Genomic DNA, 23,994 nt, shown 5'->3' with positions numbered 1-23,994 from the left:
CTTCAGCGCAGTGTTGTCTCCACCAAGTCTGTCCTCTAAAAATTTGATTTGCTGGTTTTATGCATTAGGCTTTCAAATAACTCTTTGTTGACTGTTGCTGGGTGTTATCGGCCACCATCAGCACCGGCTTCAACCCTAAATGTCCTAAGCTCTCCTTTGGCACCTTACACTAAGTCTGAATTTCACCTGAATCTATGTGGCCTCTGTAAATTGGTATAGAATCAGTTTGATCTCCTCCTCTGTCGAAGACAATTGGACCTTCTTTTTTGATATTTTCAGTGGTATTGTTAACAAATGCCCCTGGGTTCAGTCTGTTATATCTGGAGTACTTCTTCTGTCTTATTCGGTGTCCTGTGTGAATTTAAGTATGCTCTCTCTAATTCTCTCTTTCTCTCTCTCTCTCTGAGGACCTGAGCCCTAGGACCATGCCTCAGGACTACCTGGCATGATGACTCCTTGCTGTCCCCTCAGTCCACTGCTGCTGCTCCAGTTTCAACTGTTCTGCCTGCGGCTATGGAACCCTGACCTGTTCACCGGACGTGCTACTTGTCCCAGACCTGCTGTTTTCAACTCTCTAGAGACAGCAGGAGCGGTAGAGATACTCTTAATGATCGGCTATGAAAAGCCAACTGACATTTACTCCTGAGATGCTGACTTGTTGCACCCTCGACAACTACTGTGATTATTATTATTTGACCATGCTGGTCATTTATGAACATTTCAACATCTTGGCCATGTTCTGTTATAATCTCCACCCGGCACAGCCGGACTCATAGCCTGGTTCCTCTCTAGGTTTCTTCCTAGGTTTTGGTCTTTCTAGGGAGTAATTCCTAGCCACCATGCTTCTACACCTGCAAGGCTTGCTGTTTGGGGTTTTAGGCTGGGTTTCTGTACAGCACTTTGAGATATCAGCTGAGGTAAGAAGGGCTATATAAATTGATTTGATTTGATTTGATAAAGAAAATGAGTATTAAAAACAGGTTCAGCCACCTGACTCGACCGTGATCTGGCAGTTACTCCACCTCAATAATTCCATTTGGCAAATCGCTTGGCACACACATACTCAGGCTGACTGGCTCTTGTTCAGGCAAATGAGAAATAAGTGCACTCAGGCTATCCGGAAGGCCAAAGTTAGTCACTTTAAGGAGCAGTTCTCTCTCTGTGAGTCAAACCCCACAAAGTTCTGGAAAACAGTTAAATACCTGGAGAATAAACTCTCCTCCTCACAGCTACCCAAGTTGCTCTAATGTGGCTATCCCCAATACTCCTCCTCTCTCTTCCCCTGCCTCGCTACAAAGTTTATCCCTGCAGGCGGTCACTGAGTCTGAGGTGCTAAAGGAGATCCTTGAACTTGACCCCAAAAAACATCTGGTGCAGATGGTTTAGGCCCTTTCTTCTTTAAGGTTGCTGCCCCTATCATCCTCAAGCCTATCTCTGACCTTTTTAACCTGTCTCTCCTCTCAGGAAGCTGTTGGCGCGGATAGAGATGGCAGCTTCGCTTCAAATCCTTAGGAAACTGTACAGTATTGTTTTTTTATGTATTATTTCTTACATTGTTAGCCTGGAAAACCTTAAGTGTTATTACATACAGCCAGGAAGAACTATTGGATATCAGAGATACGTCAACATACCAGCACAACCAGCATTACAACCAGGAATACGATTTTCCCAAAGCAGATCCTTCGTCTGCACCTTCCAGGGCATTTGAACTGATTCTAGAGGCCAAACTAAAACAACACCGTCGGAGGAGAGGGAGCTGGAGGAGAGAGTGCCGGAGCATTCTTCTAGTGAGGCTTCGGATGCGTGCACACCACCCACTGCTTCAGAGTATATTACTTGCCAATGTCCAGTCTCTAGTTAACAAAGTAGGCGAAATTAGGGAAAGAGTTGCTTTCCAAATAGATATCCAGGATTGTAACATACTCTGTTTCCCGGAGACATGGCTAGCCGGGGACATGCTGTCGGAGTCCGTACAGCCAACGGATTTTCAGTGCATTGCCGACTACTGCTACTCTAACTTCCCTGATGCATACATGGCCCTCCCCCGCCCTCCTTTTGGCAAATCTGACCATGACTCCATCTGTTGCTCCCCTCCTACAGGCAGAAACTAAAACAGGAAACGCTCGTGCTTAGATCTATCCAACTCTGGTCTGACCAATCAGATTCCACACTTCAAGATTGCTTCGATCATGTGGATCATATGTTCCAGGGAGCCTCAGACAATAACATTGACGTACGTATATGCTGACTCGGCGAGCGAGTTTATAAGGAGGTGTATAGGAGATGTTGTTCCAACCGTGACTATTAAAACCTTCCCTAACAGACACCATGGATTGATGGCAGCATTCGCGCAAAACTGAAAGCACGTACCACCGCATGGGCTCTCCTTTTCCGTGGCCGACGTGAGTAAAACACTTAAATCTGTTAAACCTCACAATGCTGCCAGCCCAGAAAGCTAAGGTAACTGAACTAAATGACTATTTCCCCGTAAGCACTCACTTCCTTCATCATGAAGTGCTTTGAGAGACTACATTTACATTTTACATTTAAGTCATTTAGCAGACGCTCTTATCCAGAGCGACTTACAAATTGGTGCATTCACCTTATGACATCCAGTGGAACAACCACTTTACAATAGTGCATCTAAATATTTTAAGGGGGGGGGGGGGGGGGGTGAGAAGGATTACTTTATCCTATCCTAGGTATTCCTTAAAGAGGTGGGGTTTCAGGTGTCTCCGGAAGGTGGTGATTGACTCCGCTGTCCTGGCGTCGTGAGGGAGTTTGTTCCACCATTGGGGAGCCAGAGCAGCGAACAGTTTTGACTGAGCTGAGCGGGAACTGTACTTCCTCAGTGGTAGGGAGGCGAGCAGGCCAGAGGTGGATGAACGCAGTGCCCTTATTTGGGTGTAGGGCCTGATCAGAGCCTGGAGGTACTGAGGTGCCGTTCCCCTCACAGCTCCGTAGGCAAGCACCATGGTCTTGTAGCGGATGCGAGCTTCAACTGGAAGCCAGTGGAGAGAGCAGAGGAGCGGGGTGACGTGAGAGAACTTGGGAAGGTTGAACACTAGACGGGCTGCGGCGTTCTGGATGAGTTGTAGGGGTTTAATGGCACAGACAGGGAGCCCAGCCAACAGCGAGTTGCAGTAATCCAGACGGGAGATGACAAGTGCCTGGATTAGGACCTGCGCCGCTTCCTGTGTGAGGCAGGGTCGTACTCTGCGGATGTTGTAGAGCATGAACCTACAGGAACGGGCCACCGCCTTGATATTAGTTGAGAACGACAGTTTGTTGTCCAGGATCACGCCAAGGTTCTTAGCGCTCTGGGAGGAGGACACAATGGAGTTGTCAACCGTGATGGCGAGATCATGGAACGGGCAGTCCTTCCCCGGGAGGAAGAGCAGCTCCGTCTTGCCGAAGTTCAGCTTGAGGTGGTGATCCGTCATCCACACTGATATGTCTGCCAGACATGCAGAGATGCGATTCGCCACCTGGTCATCAGAAGGGGGAAAGGAGAAGATTAATTGTGTGTCGTCTGCATAGCAATGATAGGAGAGACCATGTGAGGTTATGACAGAGCCAAGTGACTTGGTGTATAGCGAGAATAGGAGAGGGCCTAGAACAGAGCCCTGGGGGACACCAGTGGTGAGAGCGCGTGGTGAGGAGACAGATTCTCGCCACGCCACCTGGTAGGAGCGACCTGTCAGGTAGGACGCAATCCAAGCGTGGGCCGCGCCGGAGATGCCCAACTCGGAGAGGGTGGAGAGGAGGATCTGATGGTTCACAGTATCGAAGGCAGCCGATAGGTCTAGAAGGATGAGAGCAGAGGAGAGAGAGTTAGCTTTAGCGGTGCGGAGCGCCTCCGTGATACAGAGAAGAGCAGTCTCAGTTGAATGACTAGTCTTGAAACCTGACTGATTTGGATCAAGAAGGTCATTCTGAGAGAGATAGCGGGAGAGCTGACCAAGGACGGCACGTTCAAGAGTTTTGGAGAGAAAAGAAAGAAGGGATACTGGTCTGTAGTTGTTGACATCGGAGGGATCGAGTGTAGGTTTTTTCAGAAGGGGTGCAACTCTCGCTCTCTTGAAGACGGAAGGGACGTAGCCAGCGGTCAGGGATAAGTTGATGAGCGAGGTGAGGTAAGGGAGAAGGTCTCCGGAAATGGTCTGGAGAAGAGAGGAGGGGATAGGGTCGAGCGGGCAGGTTGTTGGGCGGCCGGCCGTCACAAGACGCGAGATTTCATCTGGAGAGAGAGGGGAGAAAGAGGTCAGAGCACAGGGTAGGGCAGTGTGAGCAGAACCAGCGGTGTTGTTTGACTTAGCAAACGAGGATCGGATGTCGTCGATCTTCTTTTCAAAATGGTTGACGAAGTCATCTGCAGAGAGGGAGGAGGGGGGGGGGGGAGGAGGATTCAGGAGGGAGGAGAATGTGGCAAAGAGCTTCCTAGGGTTAGAGGCAGATGCTTGGAATTTAGAGTGGTAGAAAGTGGCTTTAGCAGCAGAGACAGAGGAGGAAAATGTAGAGAGGAGGGAGTGAAAGGATGCCAGGTCCGCAGGGAGGCGAGTTTTCCTCCATTTCCGCTCGGCCTTCCGGAGCCCTGTTCTGTGAGCTCGCATTGAGTCGTCAAGCCACGGAGCGGGAGGGGAGGACCGAGCCGGCCTGGAAGATAGGGGACATAGAGAGTCAAAGGATGCAGAAAGGGAGGAGAGGAGGGTTGAGGAGGCAGAATCAGGAGATAGGTTGGAGAAGGTTTGAGCAGAGGGAAGAGATGATAGGATGGAAGAGGAGAGAGTAGCGGGGGAGAGAGAGCGAAGGTTGGGACGGCGCGATACCATCCGAGTAGGGGCAGTGTGGGAAGTGTTGGATGAGAGCGAGAGGGAAAAGGATACAAGGTAGTGGTCGGAGACTTGGAGGGGAGTTGCAATGAGGTTAGTGGAAGAACAGCATCTAGTAAAGATGAGGTCGAGCGTATTGCCTGCCTTGTGAGTAGGGGGAAGGTGAGAGGGTGAGGTCAAAAGAGGAGAGGAGTGGAAAGAAGGAGGCAGAGAGGAATGAGTCAAAGGTAGACGTGGGGAGGTTAAAGTCGCCCAGAACTGTGAGAGGTGAGCCGTCCTCAGGAAAGGAGCTTATCAAGGCATCAAGCTCATTGATGAACTCTCCGAGGGACCTGGAGGGCGATAAATGATAAGGATGTTAAGCTTGAAAGGGCTGGTAACTGTGACAGCATGAAATTCAAAGGAGGCGATAGACAGATGGGTAAGGGGAGAAAGAGAGAATGACCACATGGGAGAGATAAGGATCCCTATGCCACCACCCCGCTGACCAGAAGCTCTCGGGGTGTGCGAGAACACGTGGGCGGACGAAGAGAGAGCAGTAGGAGTAGCAGTGTTATCTGTGGTGATCCATGTTTCTGTCAGTGCCAAGAAGTCGAGGGACTGGAGGGAGGCATAGGCTGAGATGAACTCTGCCTTGTTGGCTGCAGATCGGCAGTTCCAGAGGCTACCGGAGACCTGGAACTCCACGTGGGTCGTGCGCGCTGGGACCACCAGATTAGGGTGGCAGCGGCCACGCGGTGTGGAGCGTTTGTATGGTCTGTGCAGAGAGGAGAGAACAGGGATAGACAGACACATAGTTGACAGGCTACAGAAGAGGCTACGCTAATGCAAGGAGATTGAATGACAAGTGGACTACACGTCTCGAATGTTCAGAAAGTTAAGCTTACGTAGCAAGAATCTTATTGACTAAAATTATTAAAAATGATACAGTACTGCTGAAGTAGGCTAGCTGGCAGTGGCTGCGTTGTTGACTTTGTAGGCTAGCTGACAGTGGCTGCGTTGTTGACACTACACTAATCAAGTCGTTCCGTTGAGTGTAGTAGTTTCTACAGTGCTGCTATTCGGGGCTAGCTGGCTAGCTAGCAGTGTTGATTACGTTACGTTGCGTTAAAAGAACGACAATAGCTGGCTAGCTAACCTAGAAAATCGCTCTAGACTACACAATTATCTTTGATACACAGACGGCTATGTAGCTAGCTATGTAGCTAGCTACGATCAAACAAATCAAACCGTTGTGCTGTAATGAAATGAAATGAAAAATGTGATACTACCTGTGGAGCGAAGCGGAATGCGACCGGGTTGTTGAGTGCGGAAGTTCTATTCAGTAGACGTTGGCTAGCTGTTGGCTAGCTAGCAGTGTCTCCTACGTTAAGGACGACAAATAGCTGGCTAGCTAACCTCGGTAAATTAAGATAATCACTCTAAGACTACACGCTCTAAACTACACAATTATCTTGGATACGAAGACAGCAAAGACAACTATGTCGCTAGCTAACACTACACTAATCAAGTCGTTCAGTTGAGTGTAATAGTTTCTACAGTGCTGCTATTCGGTAGACGGTGGACGTTTGCTAGCTGGCTAGCTGCTGGGCAGATAGCAGTGTAGACTACGTTAGGACGACGAAATACGAAGTTGCAATAGAAGTGCTGACTGTTTCACTTTGTTGTCCTCTTTCTTTTCCTTTTTCTTCTGTCCTTCTTTTGTCCTTATTTTGTCTTCCTTTCTTCTGTTAACTAGATATTTTTTGTTGTTATTCTTTGTAAGCTAGCTAGCTTCTTCCAGGAGAGTCCCTAGCAACTGCTTAGCAACAAGTAAACAATTCTGCTAGCAATTCACCTAGCTAAGATAACTGTACAATTTTATGAAAAAAAATAGTTAATTTTTCAAAAGCCTGTCTTGTTTAGTTTGTTCCTTGTTTTGTCTTCTATTGAATCTTGCAGTTTTCTCTTGATTTTTTCGATGTACTTCACTCTAAAAAAACATTTAAATCTCAATAAATACAGGAGCTCATTTTTCAGCAGCTGCTCAATTTAGAACTCCGGAATTTAAAACCAGTCAAGGCTCATATCACCTCCACCATACCTGTTACCCTAGACCCACTCCAATTTGCTTACCGCCCCAATAGGTCCACAGACGATGCAATCACCATCACTCTGCACACTGCCCTATCCCATCTGGACAAGTGGAATACCTATGTAAGAATGCTGTTCATTGACTATAGCTCAGAATTCAACACCATAGTGCCCTCAAAACTCATCATTAAGCTTGAGACCCTTGGCCTCGACTCCACCCTGTGCAACTGGATCCTGGACTTCCTGACTGGCTGCCCCCAGGTGGCAAGGGTAGGTAACAACACACCCGCCAAGCTGATCCTCAACACATAGGCCCCAAAGGGTGCGTGCTCAGTCCCCTCCAGTACTCCCTGTTCACTCATGACTGCACGGCCAGGCACGACTCCAACACCATCATTAAGTTTGCCGATGACACAACACCGACAACGACGAGACAGCCTATAGGGAGTATAGGGAGGAGGTCAGAGACCTGTCCATGTGTTGCCAGAACAACAACCTCTCCTTCAACATGCTCAAGACAAAGGACATGATTGTGGACCACAGGAAAAAGAGAACAGGGCACACCCCCATTCTCATTGACGGGGCTGCAGTGGAACAGGTTAAGAGCTTCAAATTCCTTGGTGTCCAGATCACCAACAAACTAACATGGTCCAAGCACACCAAGACAGTCGTATAGAGGGCACGACAAAACCTATGCCCCCTCAGGAGATTGAAAAGATTTGGCGTGGGTCCTCAGATCCTCAAAAGATTCTACAGCTGCACCATCAAGTGCATCCTGACCAGTTGCATCACTGCCTGGTATGGCAACTGCTCTGCCTCCGACCACAAGGCACTACAGAGGGTAGTGCGAACGACCCAGTACATCACTGGGGCCAACCTTCCTGCCATCCAGGACCTCCATACCAGGCGGTGTCAAAGGAAGGCCCAACAAATTGTCAAAGACTCCAGCCACCCTAATCATAGACTTTTTTCTCTGCTACCGCATGGCAAGCGGTACCGGAGCACCATGTCTGGTGCAAGAGGCTTCTAAACAGCTTCTGCCCCCAAGCCATACGGCTCCTGAGTACCTAATCAAAAGGCTATCCAGACTATTTGCATTGCACCCCCTCTTTTACACTGCTGCTACTCTCTGTTGTTATCATCTAAGCATAGTCACTTTAATAACTTTACCCACATGTACATATTACCTCAACTAACCAGTAACCCGCACATTGACTCTGCACCGGTATATGGTCTCGCTATTGTTATTTTACTGCTGCTTTTTAATTGATTGTTACTTTGATTTCTTATTCTTATTTGTGCACGTTCAAATATATTTTTACCAAATTATCCAATCCCCTAATAACGCACTGCAAAAATGAACTTGGACCAGAATGTACTCGCGTTCCCAACTAATTATTGTTTCTGCAATGAGGATTCACCCTCTTAGAGAATTAACTTATCTGCAGATACTCGTTGTTTTGAGCTCAAAAAGCAGTAGTAGCAGTATGCAAATCAGGGACCCTAATGAACGGCTCTGTCACCGATGCAATATGATTCCCGACACGTTCGCCAAAAATAACAGTTTGTTAGCGAACAAAAGGAATCAGACAGAAGGCTCATGCTGTCAAAATGTCGGCGCCCAGAGAAGACACTTTCCGGGGCAGGAAATCGCGACTGTGCTTGAATCCGGAAGCAAGTGACTCCTGAGACTCCTGTCGATAATGTATGGAAAATAGTGAAATCAAAGAATGGAACAAAATGAGCAAAATGTGTAGTAGAAGACAAGGACCGGTCCAATAATGCATTTCTTATTGGGTAGAGTTTTTTGGACAAGGATATTCATTTGGGAAATCCATTTGTAATATCGAGGACTGTGAAGAAACAGTGGGAAAGGTGGATTCAATCAAGGTGACTAGAAGCAGCCTTTTTTGGGTTAATTGTGTTGATGAAGAACAGAAGAAGCATGCACTGGATCTGTCAAAATTGTCCACGTCAGAAGTAACATGTATTGATCTTCGGAGCAGGGCGCCTGCCAAAGGAGTTATAGCTGGAGTCTCATTGGATATAGATGAGTACCTTAGTCAGAAAATCCCAAGAGTGGTCAGTGCACGTTGCCTGACCCGCATGGTAAATGGAAGGAAGGAGAAAAGCCTGGCGATATTATTGTTTGAAGAGAATCTACCTGAATATATGAAGCTTGGGTATGTGAGGTAAGCGCTGAGATCATTTGTGTCCAAACCATTACACTGTGGAAATTGTAAAGGATATGGTTGCTTGTCAAATGTTTGCAGACGGGCGAAGTATGATATTGAATAATCTATGAATGGAAAATGTTGCAACTGTGGTGGGGATCATGTCAGGGTGAAGGAGGTCAAGGATCAAGGCTGCGCAGCAGATCTCCTATGTGGAGGTGGTGAAGAGAGTCAAAGGGGCAATAGGCAACAGTTTTGAAGATATAGCAGTGGATGCATTGCAACCAGTTGCTAGTGTTTTAAGTCAATCGGGTGATCTGGATACACTCATTGTGAAGAAGGTAGATTGAGGCATTTATAGCCACAGTGATTAATTGTACCGCTCAAGTGTCTAAGAAGTCAAAGAAGCTGAATTATATCATTATATCATTATATCCTATACGTTTTTGGGGCTCCAAGACTTCACGGCAGAAGCACTACTGTCCCGCCCTCACAGGAGGCTTCTGAGCCTGTGTTGGGACCTGATTTAGAATGAGGTTTTTACAGAAAAGCAGGTTGATTTTGTTTAGTTAATTTATTTTTTGTTCATTTTTATGTTATTTGTACCCAAATGTTTTCCTTTTTTGTATCTTTATTATCCATAGGTGGCGGAATGCACATTTAATTGTTGCCAACACTATTATACCATAGAAGAAGAAGATGACGACGACACTTTCCGAGGTGAGCAGGATGCTTATTAGATGGAGTTACTGTACGTTGAGCAGTGGTGGAAAAAGTACTAAAAGTAAAGACACCTTAATAAAAAATTACTCAAGTAAGTCACCCAGTAAAATATTACTTCAGTAGGTCTAAAAGTTGTTGTTTTTTTAAATACTTTTTTGTAACTTATTTTTTATTGACGGTTAGCCAGGTGCACACTGCAACACTCAGACGTAATTTACAAACGAAGCATTTGTGTTTCGTGACACTGCCAGATTAGATGCAGTAGGGATGACCAAGGATGTTCTGTTGATAAGTGTGTGAATTGGACCATTTTCCTGTCAAAATGTAACAAGTACTTTTGGGTGTCCCGGAAAATCTATGAAGTAAAAAGTACATTATTTTCTTTCGGAATGTAGTGAAGTAAAAGTTTACAAAAATATTAAGAAAATACAGATAAGTAAAAATACTTTAAAGTACTACTAAGTACTTTACACAACTGACATTGGGATGCCACCGTACTGCAGTCAAAGTCATGGGAAGAGGAATTGGGATAGGAAAGAATGGAGGGGAAAAAAGAGGCTGATGAAAATGAGGTTGAATTTAAATTAGAGGAAAATGGTGATTAAAAAAATGGAGAGATGGGGTGTCGAAGAAGATTGGTATCAAGTGCAAACAGAGTGAGTCGAGCTTCATTCCTTGTTCTGTAGGTGAAATGGAAGTGAATGAGGGTGAGTTAAGTGAGGTGGAAGGTGTGGTGAAGAGCTCGGAACCCGAGCCTGGCATCGATGGATATGTTAAAGAAGATAAATTCTATCCTTGCCTTTTGGCGAGATGCATTTGAGGTTCCAGGGTGGGTGGGAAAGCAGTTGAATCAGTGAAGGTAACCTGTAGTGGACTTGTGATATTTGTTTTTGTGTTTCTTCTCACCAAAGGGAGCACGTGCCACATGTTCGCAACTTGGGTCAAGATATGTTTCTTGCTTTGCTCTTAGAAACATGGCACCATTGAAAGGAGTGATTTCTGGGGTAGCGTTAAGTATGGAGGTGGAGCAATTGAAGTTGAAGATTCCTGGTGTTTGTGATGCCCACTGTTTGGTGCAACACAAACCCGGTGGTAAGCGTGGTTAAACAGAGGAATCACTGTCAGTCATTTTGAGTCTTTACCCGACAAAGGCATGTTAGGATATATCAGTTATCCTGTTAGAGCTTTTGTGCCGAATCCACTACGCTGTTTCAGGTGCAACGTTTATGGTCATGTTGCAACAGTTTGAAGGAGGGAGATTCCAAGATGTGCAGGAGGGCATGGGATAGAGGATTGTGTAGTTTTGGTGGATAAAGTTGTGTGTGTCAACTGTAGGGGTGCCCATGTTGCTAAGGATCGGAAGTGTCCGGTGCGAGAGAGGTAGGTTGAGGTGGCTGGAGTCTGAGAAGTGCACAAGGTGTCGTATGCTGAGGCAGTGAGCAAAGTAGAGAAGGATAGGTCAAAGGATCCTGAGAGAATCCATGTGAGTAGTTGTTGGTCTATCAGAGTGATAGGCCAACGAGTAATATATGCTTCAGTAATGTTGGATTCTTAGAGTTCATAGCATTGGTTATCAACTGTACCGCAGAAATGGAATGTAAATCACAGAAAATAGATTTAATAGTCCTGATTCCTGTGACTAATCCATTTGTGGCTATTTAACCTCTGAATATCAGCTAACCAACTTTATCAGGAGTTATTGCGAGTATTTTATTTTTTCGCTATGATCAGCTTGTCAAAAAAAAGTTTGGATACAAACTTGAAACCACTGATCATGACAATGGGGTGAAACTCCTGGACAACAGTTGTGACTGTCCATTCCATATTGTCCTTTTTAATTTGACCAGTCCTGTTTTTAGGATATGTTGTTTGTTAACATGGCAGCTCATTAGTCAGGTTAGGCTATTTGATCAGAGAAACCTGCATGATGTAAAAAGTGTCCATCTCATTACATTGTCATACATTTTATCTCCAGGCTGTAGGCTACAGAAAAGGCCACATACATTTTTTTTTACCATGTCCTATATGTTCTACATTTTTGTTAGAGAATTTTCGGGATGGAACGTTGGTGGAGAGCTTCAAAGATGCATCTCACTAACAGCACCCTGGAGAGGCACGCTGGGAATAGACAAGCAAAATATTTTGTGCCTCTGCCTTTGACAATTTGGGCAATGCTTATCAAAGGGCGGCATCAGCGCTCACCTAAAAACCCCATATGCCACTGGTTGAGAGAAATGGTCAATTTTTGGGGGCAGAATTATGTGAGGTTTTATGTATGTTGTTGGAAGTGCGTCTTGGTCAGTTTAGCTCAGAAAAGGCTATCTGCCGCCACAGGCGGGCCGGCAGTGGGTATATGAGATTTGAATTCAGAAGAGTTAGAGGGTGTGTTGAGTACCTCATCCTTCCAGGCCGTTGGCATGGTGCATGAGCAATAGGGTCAAAGTATTGGAATGGGGTAGTGGATTTTTAACGAGTGTAGGGTTAGTTGGAAGGTTTTTCTTTTTCCCCTTTTGTATCACATGTACAATGGATTTATATTATAGTCCAGTTGGGGGCGGTAATGCAACATATTTGATGCCAACTGCAGTTTAACTCCAAAGAAGAAGAATTTCTCAACGTTAGCCCACGTGGGTTGTTGTTTCGAAGGAATCCGCTCTAGTTTAAGCACCAATAACAAGAAGATCATGGGGAAAAATAAACAGACGAAACCCGCAGAGGCATTTAAACAATGTGCTACGACTGGGCAATATCCAAGGTAACGCTGACTAGCTGGTTCGCTCTTTTTTGTCCTACAGGCTTGCTAGCTATCTAAGTTAGCATGCTAGCTATCTTGAGAGTTAGTTACCCAGTTAGCAATGAGCACTCAGGAGGCCGTGGTCCCGCCAGTCCAGAATGGTCGCACCCCAAACGATCGTTTTCACTAATGCCGTTTTACTCATCTGGCGACACTACAGCTGCCAGCCTCATTCACTGGGCCGTTTTCACTAGTGCCGTTTTACTCATCCGGCGACACTACAGCTGCCAGTCGGAAGCAAGCCCCATTTTCAGCATCTAGTCAGCAGCATGCCTACTCCCTCACCACTTTATATATATATCACTCACACACACAGGGTTGGGTAGGTTACTTTATAAATGTAATCCGTTAGTTGCTAGTTACCTGTCAAATTGTAATCAATGTAATTTTTGGATAACCCAAACTCAGTAACGTAATCTGATCACATTTAGTTACTTTTAGATTACTTTCCCCTTAAGAGGAATTAGAAGAAGACAAAACTGTATGTTACCAATTGAACCACATCTATTGCAGGATAAATCAATGTTAAAGTGTATATAGCTGGCCATATATGGATGTTACATTTTACTTTATGGGTTGGTTATGTAGGCTTCTTCTAACCCATTGCTTTCTACATATAAAGTACGATTAAATTAGACTTGGTTTTTAATGTAAAGATGTATCAGAATTCCATTAAATGTTATACTGCCTTGATCTTCAAGAATAGGACTTGGAAATGTGGAAGTATAGAATAGCTGAATTGTTTTACCTGCGCATAACCCCAAAGCTATGGATTTATTACGCAGCCCTACTCTGTTTATGATTTTGTCATGGAGGGCTGATTGGGTTTATTGATTCCTGTTGAAAAATAAATGCTGCGCTCATGGAATGGCATGCTTGAGCACTACTGGAAAAGGCCATATGCTGCATTTGCTATAGGCCTAATGTTAAACGTTTTGTTGGTGACTCTTTAATGTCTTGATAATCCACAGATGAAACAATAACATCGGTCGCCCCGTCTCTGTTTTGGTAAAAAGCTGAGTGATGGGCCTGGAGAAATGTAACCACTCTCAGATTAATAGACAGAGCTACAGTCAAAAGTTTGGACACGCCTACTCATTCCAGGGTTTTTCTTTTCTTTTTACTCATTTCTACTTTGTAAGACATCAAAACTATGAAATAACACACATGGAATCATGTTGTAACCAAAAAAGGGTTAAACAAATCTAAATATATTTGAGATTCTTCAAAGTAGCCACCCTTTGGTTTGATGACATCGTTGCACACTTTTGGCATTATCTCAACCAGCTTCATGGGGTAGTCACCTGGAATGCATTTCAATATGCCTTGTTCATTTGTGGAATTTCTTTCCTTAATGCGTTTGAGCCAATCAGTTGTGTTGTGACACGGTAGGGGTGGTATACAGAAGATAGTCCATATTATGGAAAGAACAGCTAAAATAAGCAAAGAGAAACAACAGTCCACCATTACTTTAAGACATGAAGGTCAGTCAATCAGGAAAATGTCAAGAACTTTGACATTTTCTTCAAGTGCAGTTGCAAAAACCATCAAGCGCTATGATTAAACTGGCTCTCATGAGGACCGCCACAGGAAAGGAAGACCCAGAGTTACTTCTGCTGCAGAGGTTAAATTAGAGTTAACTGCATCTCAGATTGCAGCCCAAATAAATGCTACATGTTTCAAGTAACAGAAACAGCTCAACATCAACTGTTCCGAGGAGTCTGCGTGAATCAGGCCTTCATGGTCGAATTGCTGCAAGTAAACCAAAACTAAAAGACACCAATAAGAAGAAGAGACTTGCTTGAGACAAACCACGAGCAATGAACATTAGACCAGTGGAAATCTGCCCTTTGGTCTGATGAATCCAAATTTGAGATTTTTGGTTCCAACCTCCATGTCTCTGTGAGACGCAGAGTAGGTGAACGGATCTTTGCATGCGTGGTTCCCACCGTGAAGCATGGAGGAGGTGGTGTGGGGGTGCTTTGCTTGTGACACTGTCTGTGATTTTATTTAGAATTCAAGGCACACTTAACCAGCATTCTGCAGCGATTCGCCATCCTATCTGTTTTGCACTTAGTGGGACTATCACTGTTTTTCAACAGGACAATGACCCAACACCTCCAGGCTGTGTAAGGGCGATTTGACCAAGAAGGAGAGTGATGGAGTGCTGCACCTGGCCTCCACAAACATCTGACCTCAACACAATTAAAATGGTTTGGGATGAGTTGGACCGCAGAGTGAAGAGGAAATCGGCCAACAAGTGCTCAGCATATGAGGGAACTCCTTCAAGACTGTTGGAAAAGAATTCCGCGTGGAGCTGGTGGAGAGAATGCCAAGAGTGTCTAAAGCTGTCATCAAGACAGGGTGGCTACTTTGAAGAATCTTTGAAGAATATATAAAATATATTTTGATTTGTTTAAAAACAATTGGGTTACTACATGATATGTGTTATTTCTACAATGTAGAAAATAGTAAAAAGAGAAACCCTTGAATGAGTAGGTGTGTCCAAACCTTTGACTGTTACTGTATACTTCTTCTTTTTTTTAAATAAACACTGGTACTGGAGACCTTCAGATGAGTCTTGTAAGCAAAACAGAACACCATTGTGTTCGTGAGAGTCAAATTTCAATAGAGTGGTGTTAATAGTTTGTAGGCCAAACTGTTCAGATGCTTCATACGATTTTGTGAGAAGACCAATTTTCAGATTTGTCTCATGGTCTGACAAACACCACTCTAGCTCTGCCACCTTTCACTGCAGATGCGTAAAGGGCGATATCGGCGGATGCGGTGGATTGAGACGCAGCCCTTGCAAAAACACAGTTGTCTCTAGCTTAAACAGACAGATTTATTTTGGGGGGGGGGTACTTTTTACCCCTTTTTTTTCTCCCCGATTTTGTGATATCAATTGGTAGTTTAGTCTTGTCCCATCTCTGCAACTCCTCAGGAGAGGCAAAGATCGAGAGCCATGCGTCCTCTGAAACATGACCCTGCCAAGCTGTGCTGCTCGCTTTACTCGGAAGCCAGCCGCACCATTGTGTCCGAGGAAACACTTTACAACTGGCGACCGAAGTCAGCGTGCATGTGCCTGGCCTGCCACAAGTCGCTAGAGCACGATAGGACAAGGTCATCTCGGTTTTCATTTGAAGCATCATTTTATCCTTTGCTTGTTTGTAACAATTGCAAAGACATTGGCAACTTTGTATTTGTAGTCAACTTCGTTCTGAAGTTATCAGCGGTCACAGAGAGAATGAAGCTGCTTATCTATATGTTCAGCTGAGATCTTCTGTGTATAAAGTGACCATAGATGCTTTTTTGCCCTTTTAACGACGCACTAACAGTAGCTGTTCTACAAGTGGTCTGAGGCAGCCGTTAAATAATGTGCAGTTTTAGTGATGATGGATTTGGGAGATTTAACAATGCTCCTACTAAGTTTCTAAAGTTTAATTTAGCTTTGAGATGCTTTTGGCGAACCGGGCCCAGGGCCACCATGTGACGGCTAAAGTGACTGGATTTAAAATACTTTCATAACTCGCCAAAGTAAAGATGTTGCTAGAGTGTTGACAAACTTTTCTCTGTATGCTCAAGCTTCTATTTCTCAAAAATATGTCAAATATTTTGAGCACTTTGTTTAGTTAATGCCAAACCAGTTATGGTCCATGCACATGCGTCTGATGCACATGCCGCTCGTAGTGCACATTCAATGCATGACCATGTGACCAAATATTGTGATGACTTCTTGTTTACACATGATTTTACTTAGAGTAAATAAATGTCTTTCTTTTTCCATAAATGAATTGCCCCTCTAGCAAGAAGCCTAAACGAGATGGCAAGCCCAGACAGAAGGATCATCTTGAGCAGATTCCCTTCCGCCTTCGAGAGATTATGAAAAGCAAGGAGAGGATGAAGATGGGGCCCAGCAAGGCCAAGAAGATGAGAAAAGGTCAGTCATCATGGAATTCTAACCTTTTAATATTGTTCTAAGTTCTTGATTAGGCCTATACATGAATGCCTGTAGTATTAGCGAAGGTATTTGATACTCAGTAAAAACTGACTTCCCTTTCTTAAAAGTTTAATTGAAGCTCTGTCTTCCAGGACTCCTCATTTTCTGTCCTGTTCCTTATATTCTTTACTTGGATCCCATTAGCTGACGCCATCGCCCTTGCTCCCAAACCCAAGCCAGGGGATGCTACAATCGTAGATATCCCTGTTCCACACTTCCGTAGAAAGAAGAGGGAGAGTGAGAAGACGTACCTGCGGAGGATGGGCAATGAGGCGCAGCACGTCCTCTTCCTCACCAAGAACCAGATAGAGAGACGGCCGGAGAGGGAGCTAGAGGAGCAGGAGAAACCTGCTGGCACCGGGAAATGCAAGTCTGACAAGAAGAAAGAGTGAGTGGAGTCAGACAAACATTCTGTCCCTCAATTCCAACCCAACCCCTAGCCCGGCCTTTCACATAGGCCTACACTTTTGTTTAAACCTTTTTGGACTTTGTTGTTTATTGGTTTAACGCAGCGTTTCCCAAACTAGGGGTCGCAAGAGAAACACTGAAATAGAAGGGGGGGAAATGCTTTGGTTCATAGAACCGGGGTTACGTCAGTAGCAGCTAGATGCAGTTGTAATAAACAGCAGCTTCTTTTTTCTTCGGACACGTGGCTCTATCTATTAAACAGTTTAAGCTACATCACTGAAAGTTAAGACTCTTAAGGAACATGTATGTGTCTTCTGTTTCCCACTACCATGCCCACAATCCGGGCAGGACTCATTAGAACAGAGTAAACAAGACCTGGCACTACATCAGACTGGAGAAAAAAAGAACATCAATGTTCTTTTTCTGCACAGAAGATCATACAAAATTATTGCCTGATCTTTTGAACTTCCCAATGCCTTTCTAATGCATTTGTCACTTCAAACCATAACTTTCTTTCAGATTGAAATACTGTCACGGGTACTATCGGACTGATTTACAATAGACTGTCAAAGCCCCCCTGGGATCTCAAAAAAATAAATATCAATGGAACCATTAGTTTAACGCATCAAACATAGACTACGTTTAAGGTTGAGTGTGATGTTACCTGCTTTCTACAGCGTGATGACTATGTTAATTTGCCCCCCCATGTGATAATAAAGTTGACAAACTATCCAACCCCTTCAGATCTACAGTAGTGTCTAGGGAGGAGGGGTTAGGGGTGATTTGAAATGAAGCCTTTGTATTTAGTCTAAAATGTAGTGGTCTCAAATTCCATCCTTAATCGTTTGTCCTCTCCTGTGTGACTGCAGATATGATAAAAGCCGGCTGGACAGGCTACATAAAAAGAAACTGAACAGGCGGGAAGAGAAGGCAGAAAACGACATGTTCATAGGTATGTATGGATTTTCAGCAGAGCATGCTGTATATCAGGTAATTAGAGATGTATACATGCTGCCACCATCTTATTCTCTATCCCTTAACTTTTAGATGAAGTTGCCTTTGGAGAAGTTGCCATGGCACCGCCGACTCTGAGTATCAAGCCCAGGAAGGCACTGATCAAGCCCCAGGTAAGTGTGTGTGCATGTGAGTATGTAAAAAGAGCTATCCTCATTTTAATGATATCACTCCCCAGAGGGGTATACTACGATGCAAGCTAGATTACTCGGGATTTGCTGAAGCCTGCATTGGTTAGCTAAACATTCCAGCTCAGGCTTTATCCATGTTATGAAGGTGGATATTGATCGTGCACCTGTCGCCTGCTCAAGCCGAGCTTGTTACTGTGTGCTCATGCCGCACAAGGCTAAGTCAAACAAAAGTCATACAAAAGGTTTACTTTGGGTGAAGTTTCAAGTGCATCTTGTCATTACTAAATGTATAATGTGATACGTATTTTAATATGACCTTTTTTTTAATTAATAAAATATTTAATTAGTCCTCTCCTCAAATGAAGAGGATGATGACGAGAGGGAGAGAATCAGATTGAATTGTTCCTCAACTCACGGCTCAGGTACTGGGCTCCCCAGTGGCGCAACGGTCTAATGCACTGCATCTCGGTGCTGGAGGCGTCGCTACATCAGGCCGTAATTGGGAGTCCCATAGGGCGGCCCACAATTTGCCCAGTGGCGCCCAGGGTTGGCTGATATAGGCTGTGATTGTAAATAAGCCTGTGTTCTTAACTGACTTTCCTTGTTAAATTAATAAAAAAAGTTTAAATAATTGAACAACAAAATAATTCAGGGTAAGTGGAGTTAGCCCTGACTTAGACTGCCCCAGAGACGGTTAATTCTGACAGATTCGTTGCCTGGTTAAAAGGTGAGCCACTTTAGGTGTCACCGGTTATCCCGAGTTGAACTCTGAGTTGACCAGTGTTAGCTCGCTATCTCCTCTATCTCACGTCTGCACCACTCTGGCATCTTAGAGTAGTGCTGATCTAGGATCAGTTTTGCCTTTTTAGATCCTAATGAATAATATGTCAAAAAATATATATTTCACCTTTTATTTTGACCGAGAAGTCGTACTCAGACACGGGTCTCTTTTACAGAACCCTGCATAAATATTGTACATAAAATTACAAATTTATTAAGAAATGGACACATGGGTCCTCCCGGGTGCGCAGTGGTTAAGGGCGCTGTACTGCAGCGCCAGCTGTGCCATCAGAGTCCCTGGGTTCGCGCCCAGGCTCTGTCGTAACCGGCCGCGACCGGGAGGTCCGTGAGGCGACGCACAATTGGCCTAGCGTCGTCCGGGTTAGGGAGGGCTTGGACGGTAGGGATGTCCTTGTCGCATCGCGCACCAGCGACTCCTGTGGCGGTCCGGGCGCAGTGCGCGCTAACCAAGGTTGCCAGGTGCACGGTGTTTCCTCCGACACATTGGTGCGGCTGGCTTCCGGGTTGGATGCGCGCTGTGTTTAGAAGCAGTACGGCTGGCTGGGTTGTGTATCGGAGGACGATCAACCTTCGTCTCTCCCGAGCCCGTACGGGAGTTGTAGCGATGAGACAAGATAGTAGCTACTACAATCATTGGATACAACGAAATTGGGGAGAAAAAGGGGTAAAATTCAACAAGAAAAAGAAAAAAATGGACACATTTATCAACATTGAGGTCTCCGATCATTACTCTGAATGGACCAGAAATCTAATTTCAGTGAGTCCTGTAAGTTATTCCACATAAAGGGCACAAAAAAAATAAACGCAGCTTTACCCAAATTTGTGGAGACCGACGGGGCCGAACCCAGTCTCGTGCTTGGTTTATCTACAAAGCCCTCATGGAGAAATTTTGTATCGATCATTGTTAATTCAATTTCGACTTACAAATGACCAAACCCAGTCTTAGGCTTACTCTCCTTACATTTTTATTTTTTTATTTTACCTTTATTTAACCAGGCAAGTCAGTTAAGAACAAATTCTTACTTTCAATGACGGCCTAGGAACAGTGGGTTAACTGCCTGTTCAGGGGCAGAACGACAGATTTGTACCTTGTCAGCTCAGGGGTTTGAACTTGCAACCTTCCGGTTACTAGTCCAACGCTCTAACCACTAGGCATACAAAGAGGCCCAACCCACTTTTTGATACAAAAGACAATGGTGACTTCTATAACCATCACCAGTAATAAACATAATGGCACAATGGAACACAGCATCTAGTAGTTTAAGTGTAGATTATGCTGCATGCATATAGATAATATCCCCAGAAACTATAATAGACATAAAAGTGGCCTGGACAACTTCCTTCCTGTTAACAGAAGTCAGACATGCTTTGTTTCTGTAAGATAACACAACCTTGAACATGAACTTTTATCAGCTCATTGACATGTTTTTTTTTAAATGACAGTTTTGTCATCAAGCCAGATACCAAAATATTTGTAGGAAGGAATTCGCTCAATTTGTGTACTGTTCAAGCTAGTAATTTACACATTAAATTTGGGTTATGGGACCTAGAAAAAAGCATGTTTTGCATTTAGCATTAAGTTTAGATCCAATAATAACCTCTGCAATGCTTGGCAATCAGACTTCAAATGTGAAAAGGCTTGGCCAACTGATGGAACAATGGAATAAAACACAAATGAAAAATATATATTTTACAGCATTACCAATTTATTTATTGAAATGAATTAATTAGGCCCTAATCTATGGATTTCACATGACTGGGCAGGGGCGCAGCCATGGTGGGCCTCAGAGAGCATATGCCCACCAATCAGAATGAGTTTTAATCATTTACATTTACATTACATTTAAGTCATTTAGCAGACGCTCTTATCCAGAGCGACTTACAAATCACACAAAAGGAATTTATTATAGACCAAAATATTCATCAGGTGTCCAGGTGGCTGGTCTCAGACGATCTGGCAGATAAAGAAGCCAGATGTGGAGGTCCTGGGCTGGCGTGGTTACACCAGGTCTGCGGTTGTAAGGCCGGTTGGATGTACTGCCAAATTCTCTAAAATGACGGAGATGGCTTATCGTAGAGAAATTAATATTAAATTCTCTGGCAACAGCTCTGGTGGACATTCTTGCAGTCAGCATGCCAGTTGCACGCTCCCTCAACTTGAGACATCTGTGGCATTGTGTGACAAAATTGTCCCCAGCACAAGGTGCACCTGTGTAATGATCATTCTGTTTAATCAGCTTCTTGATATGCCGCACCTGTCAGGTGGATGGATTATCTTGGCAAAGGAGAAATGCACACGAACAGGGATGTAAACAAATGTGTGGACACAATATGAGAGAAATAAGCTTTTTGTGTGGAATATTTTATTTCAGCTCATGAATCATGGGACCAACACTTTACATGTTGCAGTTATATTTTTGTTCAGTATAGATTGTAAACAGTAATGGGCTGAGTATCGAACCTTTGGCCACCTCTTTATGTTGGCTTCAGAGTGGCGCGGTGGTCTAAGGCACTGCATCTCAGTGCAAGAGGCGTCACTGCAATCCCTGGTTCGAATCCATGCTGCATCATGGTTGGGAGTCCCATAATTGGCCCAGCATCGTCCGGGTTTGGCTGGGATAGGCCGTCATTGTAAATAAGAATTTGTTCTTAACTGACTTGCCTAGTTAAATTAAAAATTATAATAATCATTATGTAACTCAAAGCTCTCAGATTTGACCCCATCTACTTTGATGGCCTGAGTTCTGACATTGAGATAATTTTGAAACCATTGGCAAGTATCAGTACCCAATGCTATGGAGGACAGCTTATTCAACAGAATAACATGGTCTACAGTATCAAGCTTGAGTCTACAAACATGGCAGCACAATTCTTTCTAACTAAGTCATTTGTAATATCATTTACAACGAGCATGGTAGGCGAAGTGGTGCTATGTTTGGGTCTGAATCCGGATTGAATAACATAGAAAATAACTTGGTTTGTTGACCAATGATTGTAGTAATTTCGCAAGACCAAGGGAGCCTGGAAATGGGTCAATAATGATCGAGATCACCACTATCCCCGCCCTTATGGAGTGTTATCAAAAAAGTTGCTTTCGACACTTCCTGATATTTCCTGATAGTGTGCTACTGTGCCAGCAATGAGGGGCAATGCATACTTACGCAAACACGGGTCAGCCCCTAATGATTTCTTGGCTAATAAGGCAGCAATAACTTATTTCTTTGATTTGACAAAAAGAAAAACACTGACTACCATTTCCCAAGTCACGTGAGATTGACTGACCAATGGTCCTAATATTTTCGCAAGACGGGGGACCCTGGAAATGGGTAGATCATTCTCAAGATCACTACTATCCCCGTCCTTATGGAGTAGCACAAAAGCTGCATACCACACTTTTGCAATAATTCTATGGATGATCCTAGATCAGCACTCCTACCTTGAGACGCTTTGTCTCAGATGAATGGCTCTAGACTATTGAATAATGTTAGTCCTTCTCTCTCCCTTCCAGGGTGTGTGTAAGGGTCTCCTGCTGAACTCTCTGCTGGGCCAGACCCAGTTCTCCACAGCCAAGCCATCCATGGCCAGGCAGAGGATGATGGAGGAGGAGAGGCAGCGGGTGGTGCAAGCCTACCGCCACCTGAAGAAACAGAAGCAGCATCGGCAAGAGGCCAAAGCAACTGGGATAGAGAAGCTGAAGAACCTCCAGTGAGACTCCAGTGGTCCCATTCTCTGCCTTGCTCCCTCCCCCAAGGTGTGCACTTCTCACTTACACTGTTCAAATGCAGTGATGCAATTTTTTTTATGTGGCTCTATACTCCAGCTATTTTTATTTGAGAGCAGGTGACAGTATTCCAATATTCCTTGTACACAATGACTACATCAAGCTTGTGACTCTACAAACTTGTTGGATGCGTTTACAGCCTGTTCTGGTGTTTTCAGATTACACGTTGTCCAATAAGAAGTGATTGGTGAATAATGTATTTTGTTTGACTCACTTTTATTGCAAGAATAGATTACGTTTGTGAACACTTCTACATTCATGTGGATGCTACCATGATTATACCATGATTAGGAATGGATGATGAGGGTCAAAGATCATACCCCCCAAAAAATGTTTGTCACCCATTATTGGGAATGGTGAGAGTTTGACATATTTTCTATTTTCAGTAAATCAGATCAATATGAAAGTACCCTCACATTAGAGGTGATGTTCTGTACTTTCACCTGATACAAACATTTTCTCAAATCCAAAATGCTGGAGTATAGAGACAAATTTGAAATTGTGTGGACTGGTGTAAGACATATAGTGGAAAGTCTGTAAACCCCTGTAGCCTGTGTTTAAATCAATGCTTTTTAATTAAATGGAGGTGAGTGAGCAAGTGCACATTTCAGGGTGAATGATGGGGAATTTGGCTGCATTGAAGATGAAGGAGCCACATGGAGGGGACAAGGGTTAGCTCATCTGATCACCAAGCAGTTCATATTCCTTTCCCAATCTGCAGTTTTTGTGGACACTGGGATGGATTCTGACTGGTATTGAAAGGACCAGACCACCTCTGCACATATGGACTGTTTCTCCTTGAATAAGTAGCTTTCCTTCCTACCTACCTGCAGGCCTTGCCATTTATGTCAGGTACTTCTGACTGTCAGTGCCACTGTTTTCTGTATTAACTATCTTCTCTTGTGGCAATGCATGACTGCTTTGACATGGACTACATTATGACTCTTTGGGGACTTTAAAACCTCTAACTATTCCATTACATACAGTGCCTTCAGAAAGTATTCAGACCCCTTGACTTTTTCCATATTTTCTTACGTTAGAGTTTTTCTCAAATTGATTAAATTTGAGGTTTAATCGCACAATACCCCATAATGACAAAGCAAAAACAGGTTTCCAATTTTGTGTTAACTTATTCTAAATATCACATTTACATAGTTATTCAGACCCTTTTACTCAGTACTTTGTTGAAGCACCTGGCAGCAATTACAGCATCAAATCTTCTTAGGTATGATGCTACAAGCTTGGCACACCTGTATATGGAGA

General features: G+C 44.1%; 1 protein-coding gene across 4 annotated transcripts; it reads left to right on the top strand.

Annotated features, from left to right (window-relative positions):
- The first annotated feature begins 557 nt into the window (after positions 1 to 557).
- Positions 558 to 23,994, top strand: ccdc137 (coiled-coil domain containing 137). 4 transcript variants are annotated; one of them, XM_046306530.1, is made up of 8 exons: positions 887 to 2,233; positions 2,324 to 2,402; positions 9,724 to 9,799; positions 16,403 to 16,536; positions 16,741 to 16,984; positions 17,874 to 17,956; positions 18,052 to 18,131; positions 22,459 to 23,994. In XM_046306530.1, exons 4-8 carry the CDS (start codon positions 16,479 to 16,481, stop codon positions 22,657 to 22,659), a joined length of 666 nt encoding a protein of 221 aa, XP_046162486.1. In that variant the 5' UTR covers positions 887 to 2,233; positions 2,324 to 2,402; positions 9,724 to 9,799; positions 16,403 to 16,478; the 3' UTR covers positions 22,660 to 23,994. The 4 variants fall into 4 exon arrangements, with proteins under 4 accessions (XP_046162488.1, XP_046162486.1, XP_046162487.1 ...); XM_046306532.1 differs by lacking the exons at positions 887 to 2,233; positions 2,324 to 2,402 and adding an exon at positions 558 to 592; XM_046306531.1 differs by lacking the exons at positions 887 to 2,233; positions 2,324 to 2,402 and having other exon boundaries at positions 8,097 to 9,799.

The sequence above is a fragment of the Oncorhynchus gorbuscha genome, linkage group LG16 (genome assembly GCF_021184085.1).
Source record: "Oncorhynchus gorbuscha isolate QuinsamMale2020 ecotype Even-year linkage group LG16, OgorEven_v1.0, whole genome shotgun sequence".
Classification (NCBI taxonomy): Eukaryota; Metazoa; Chordata; class Actinopteri; order Salmoniformes; family Salmonidae; genus Oncorhynchus; species Oncorhynchus gorbuscha.
The sequence above is the reverse complement of the archived record's forward strand: the minus strand, read 5'-3'. Positions and strand labels throughout refer to the sequence as shown.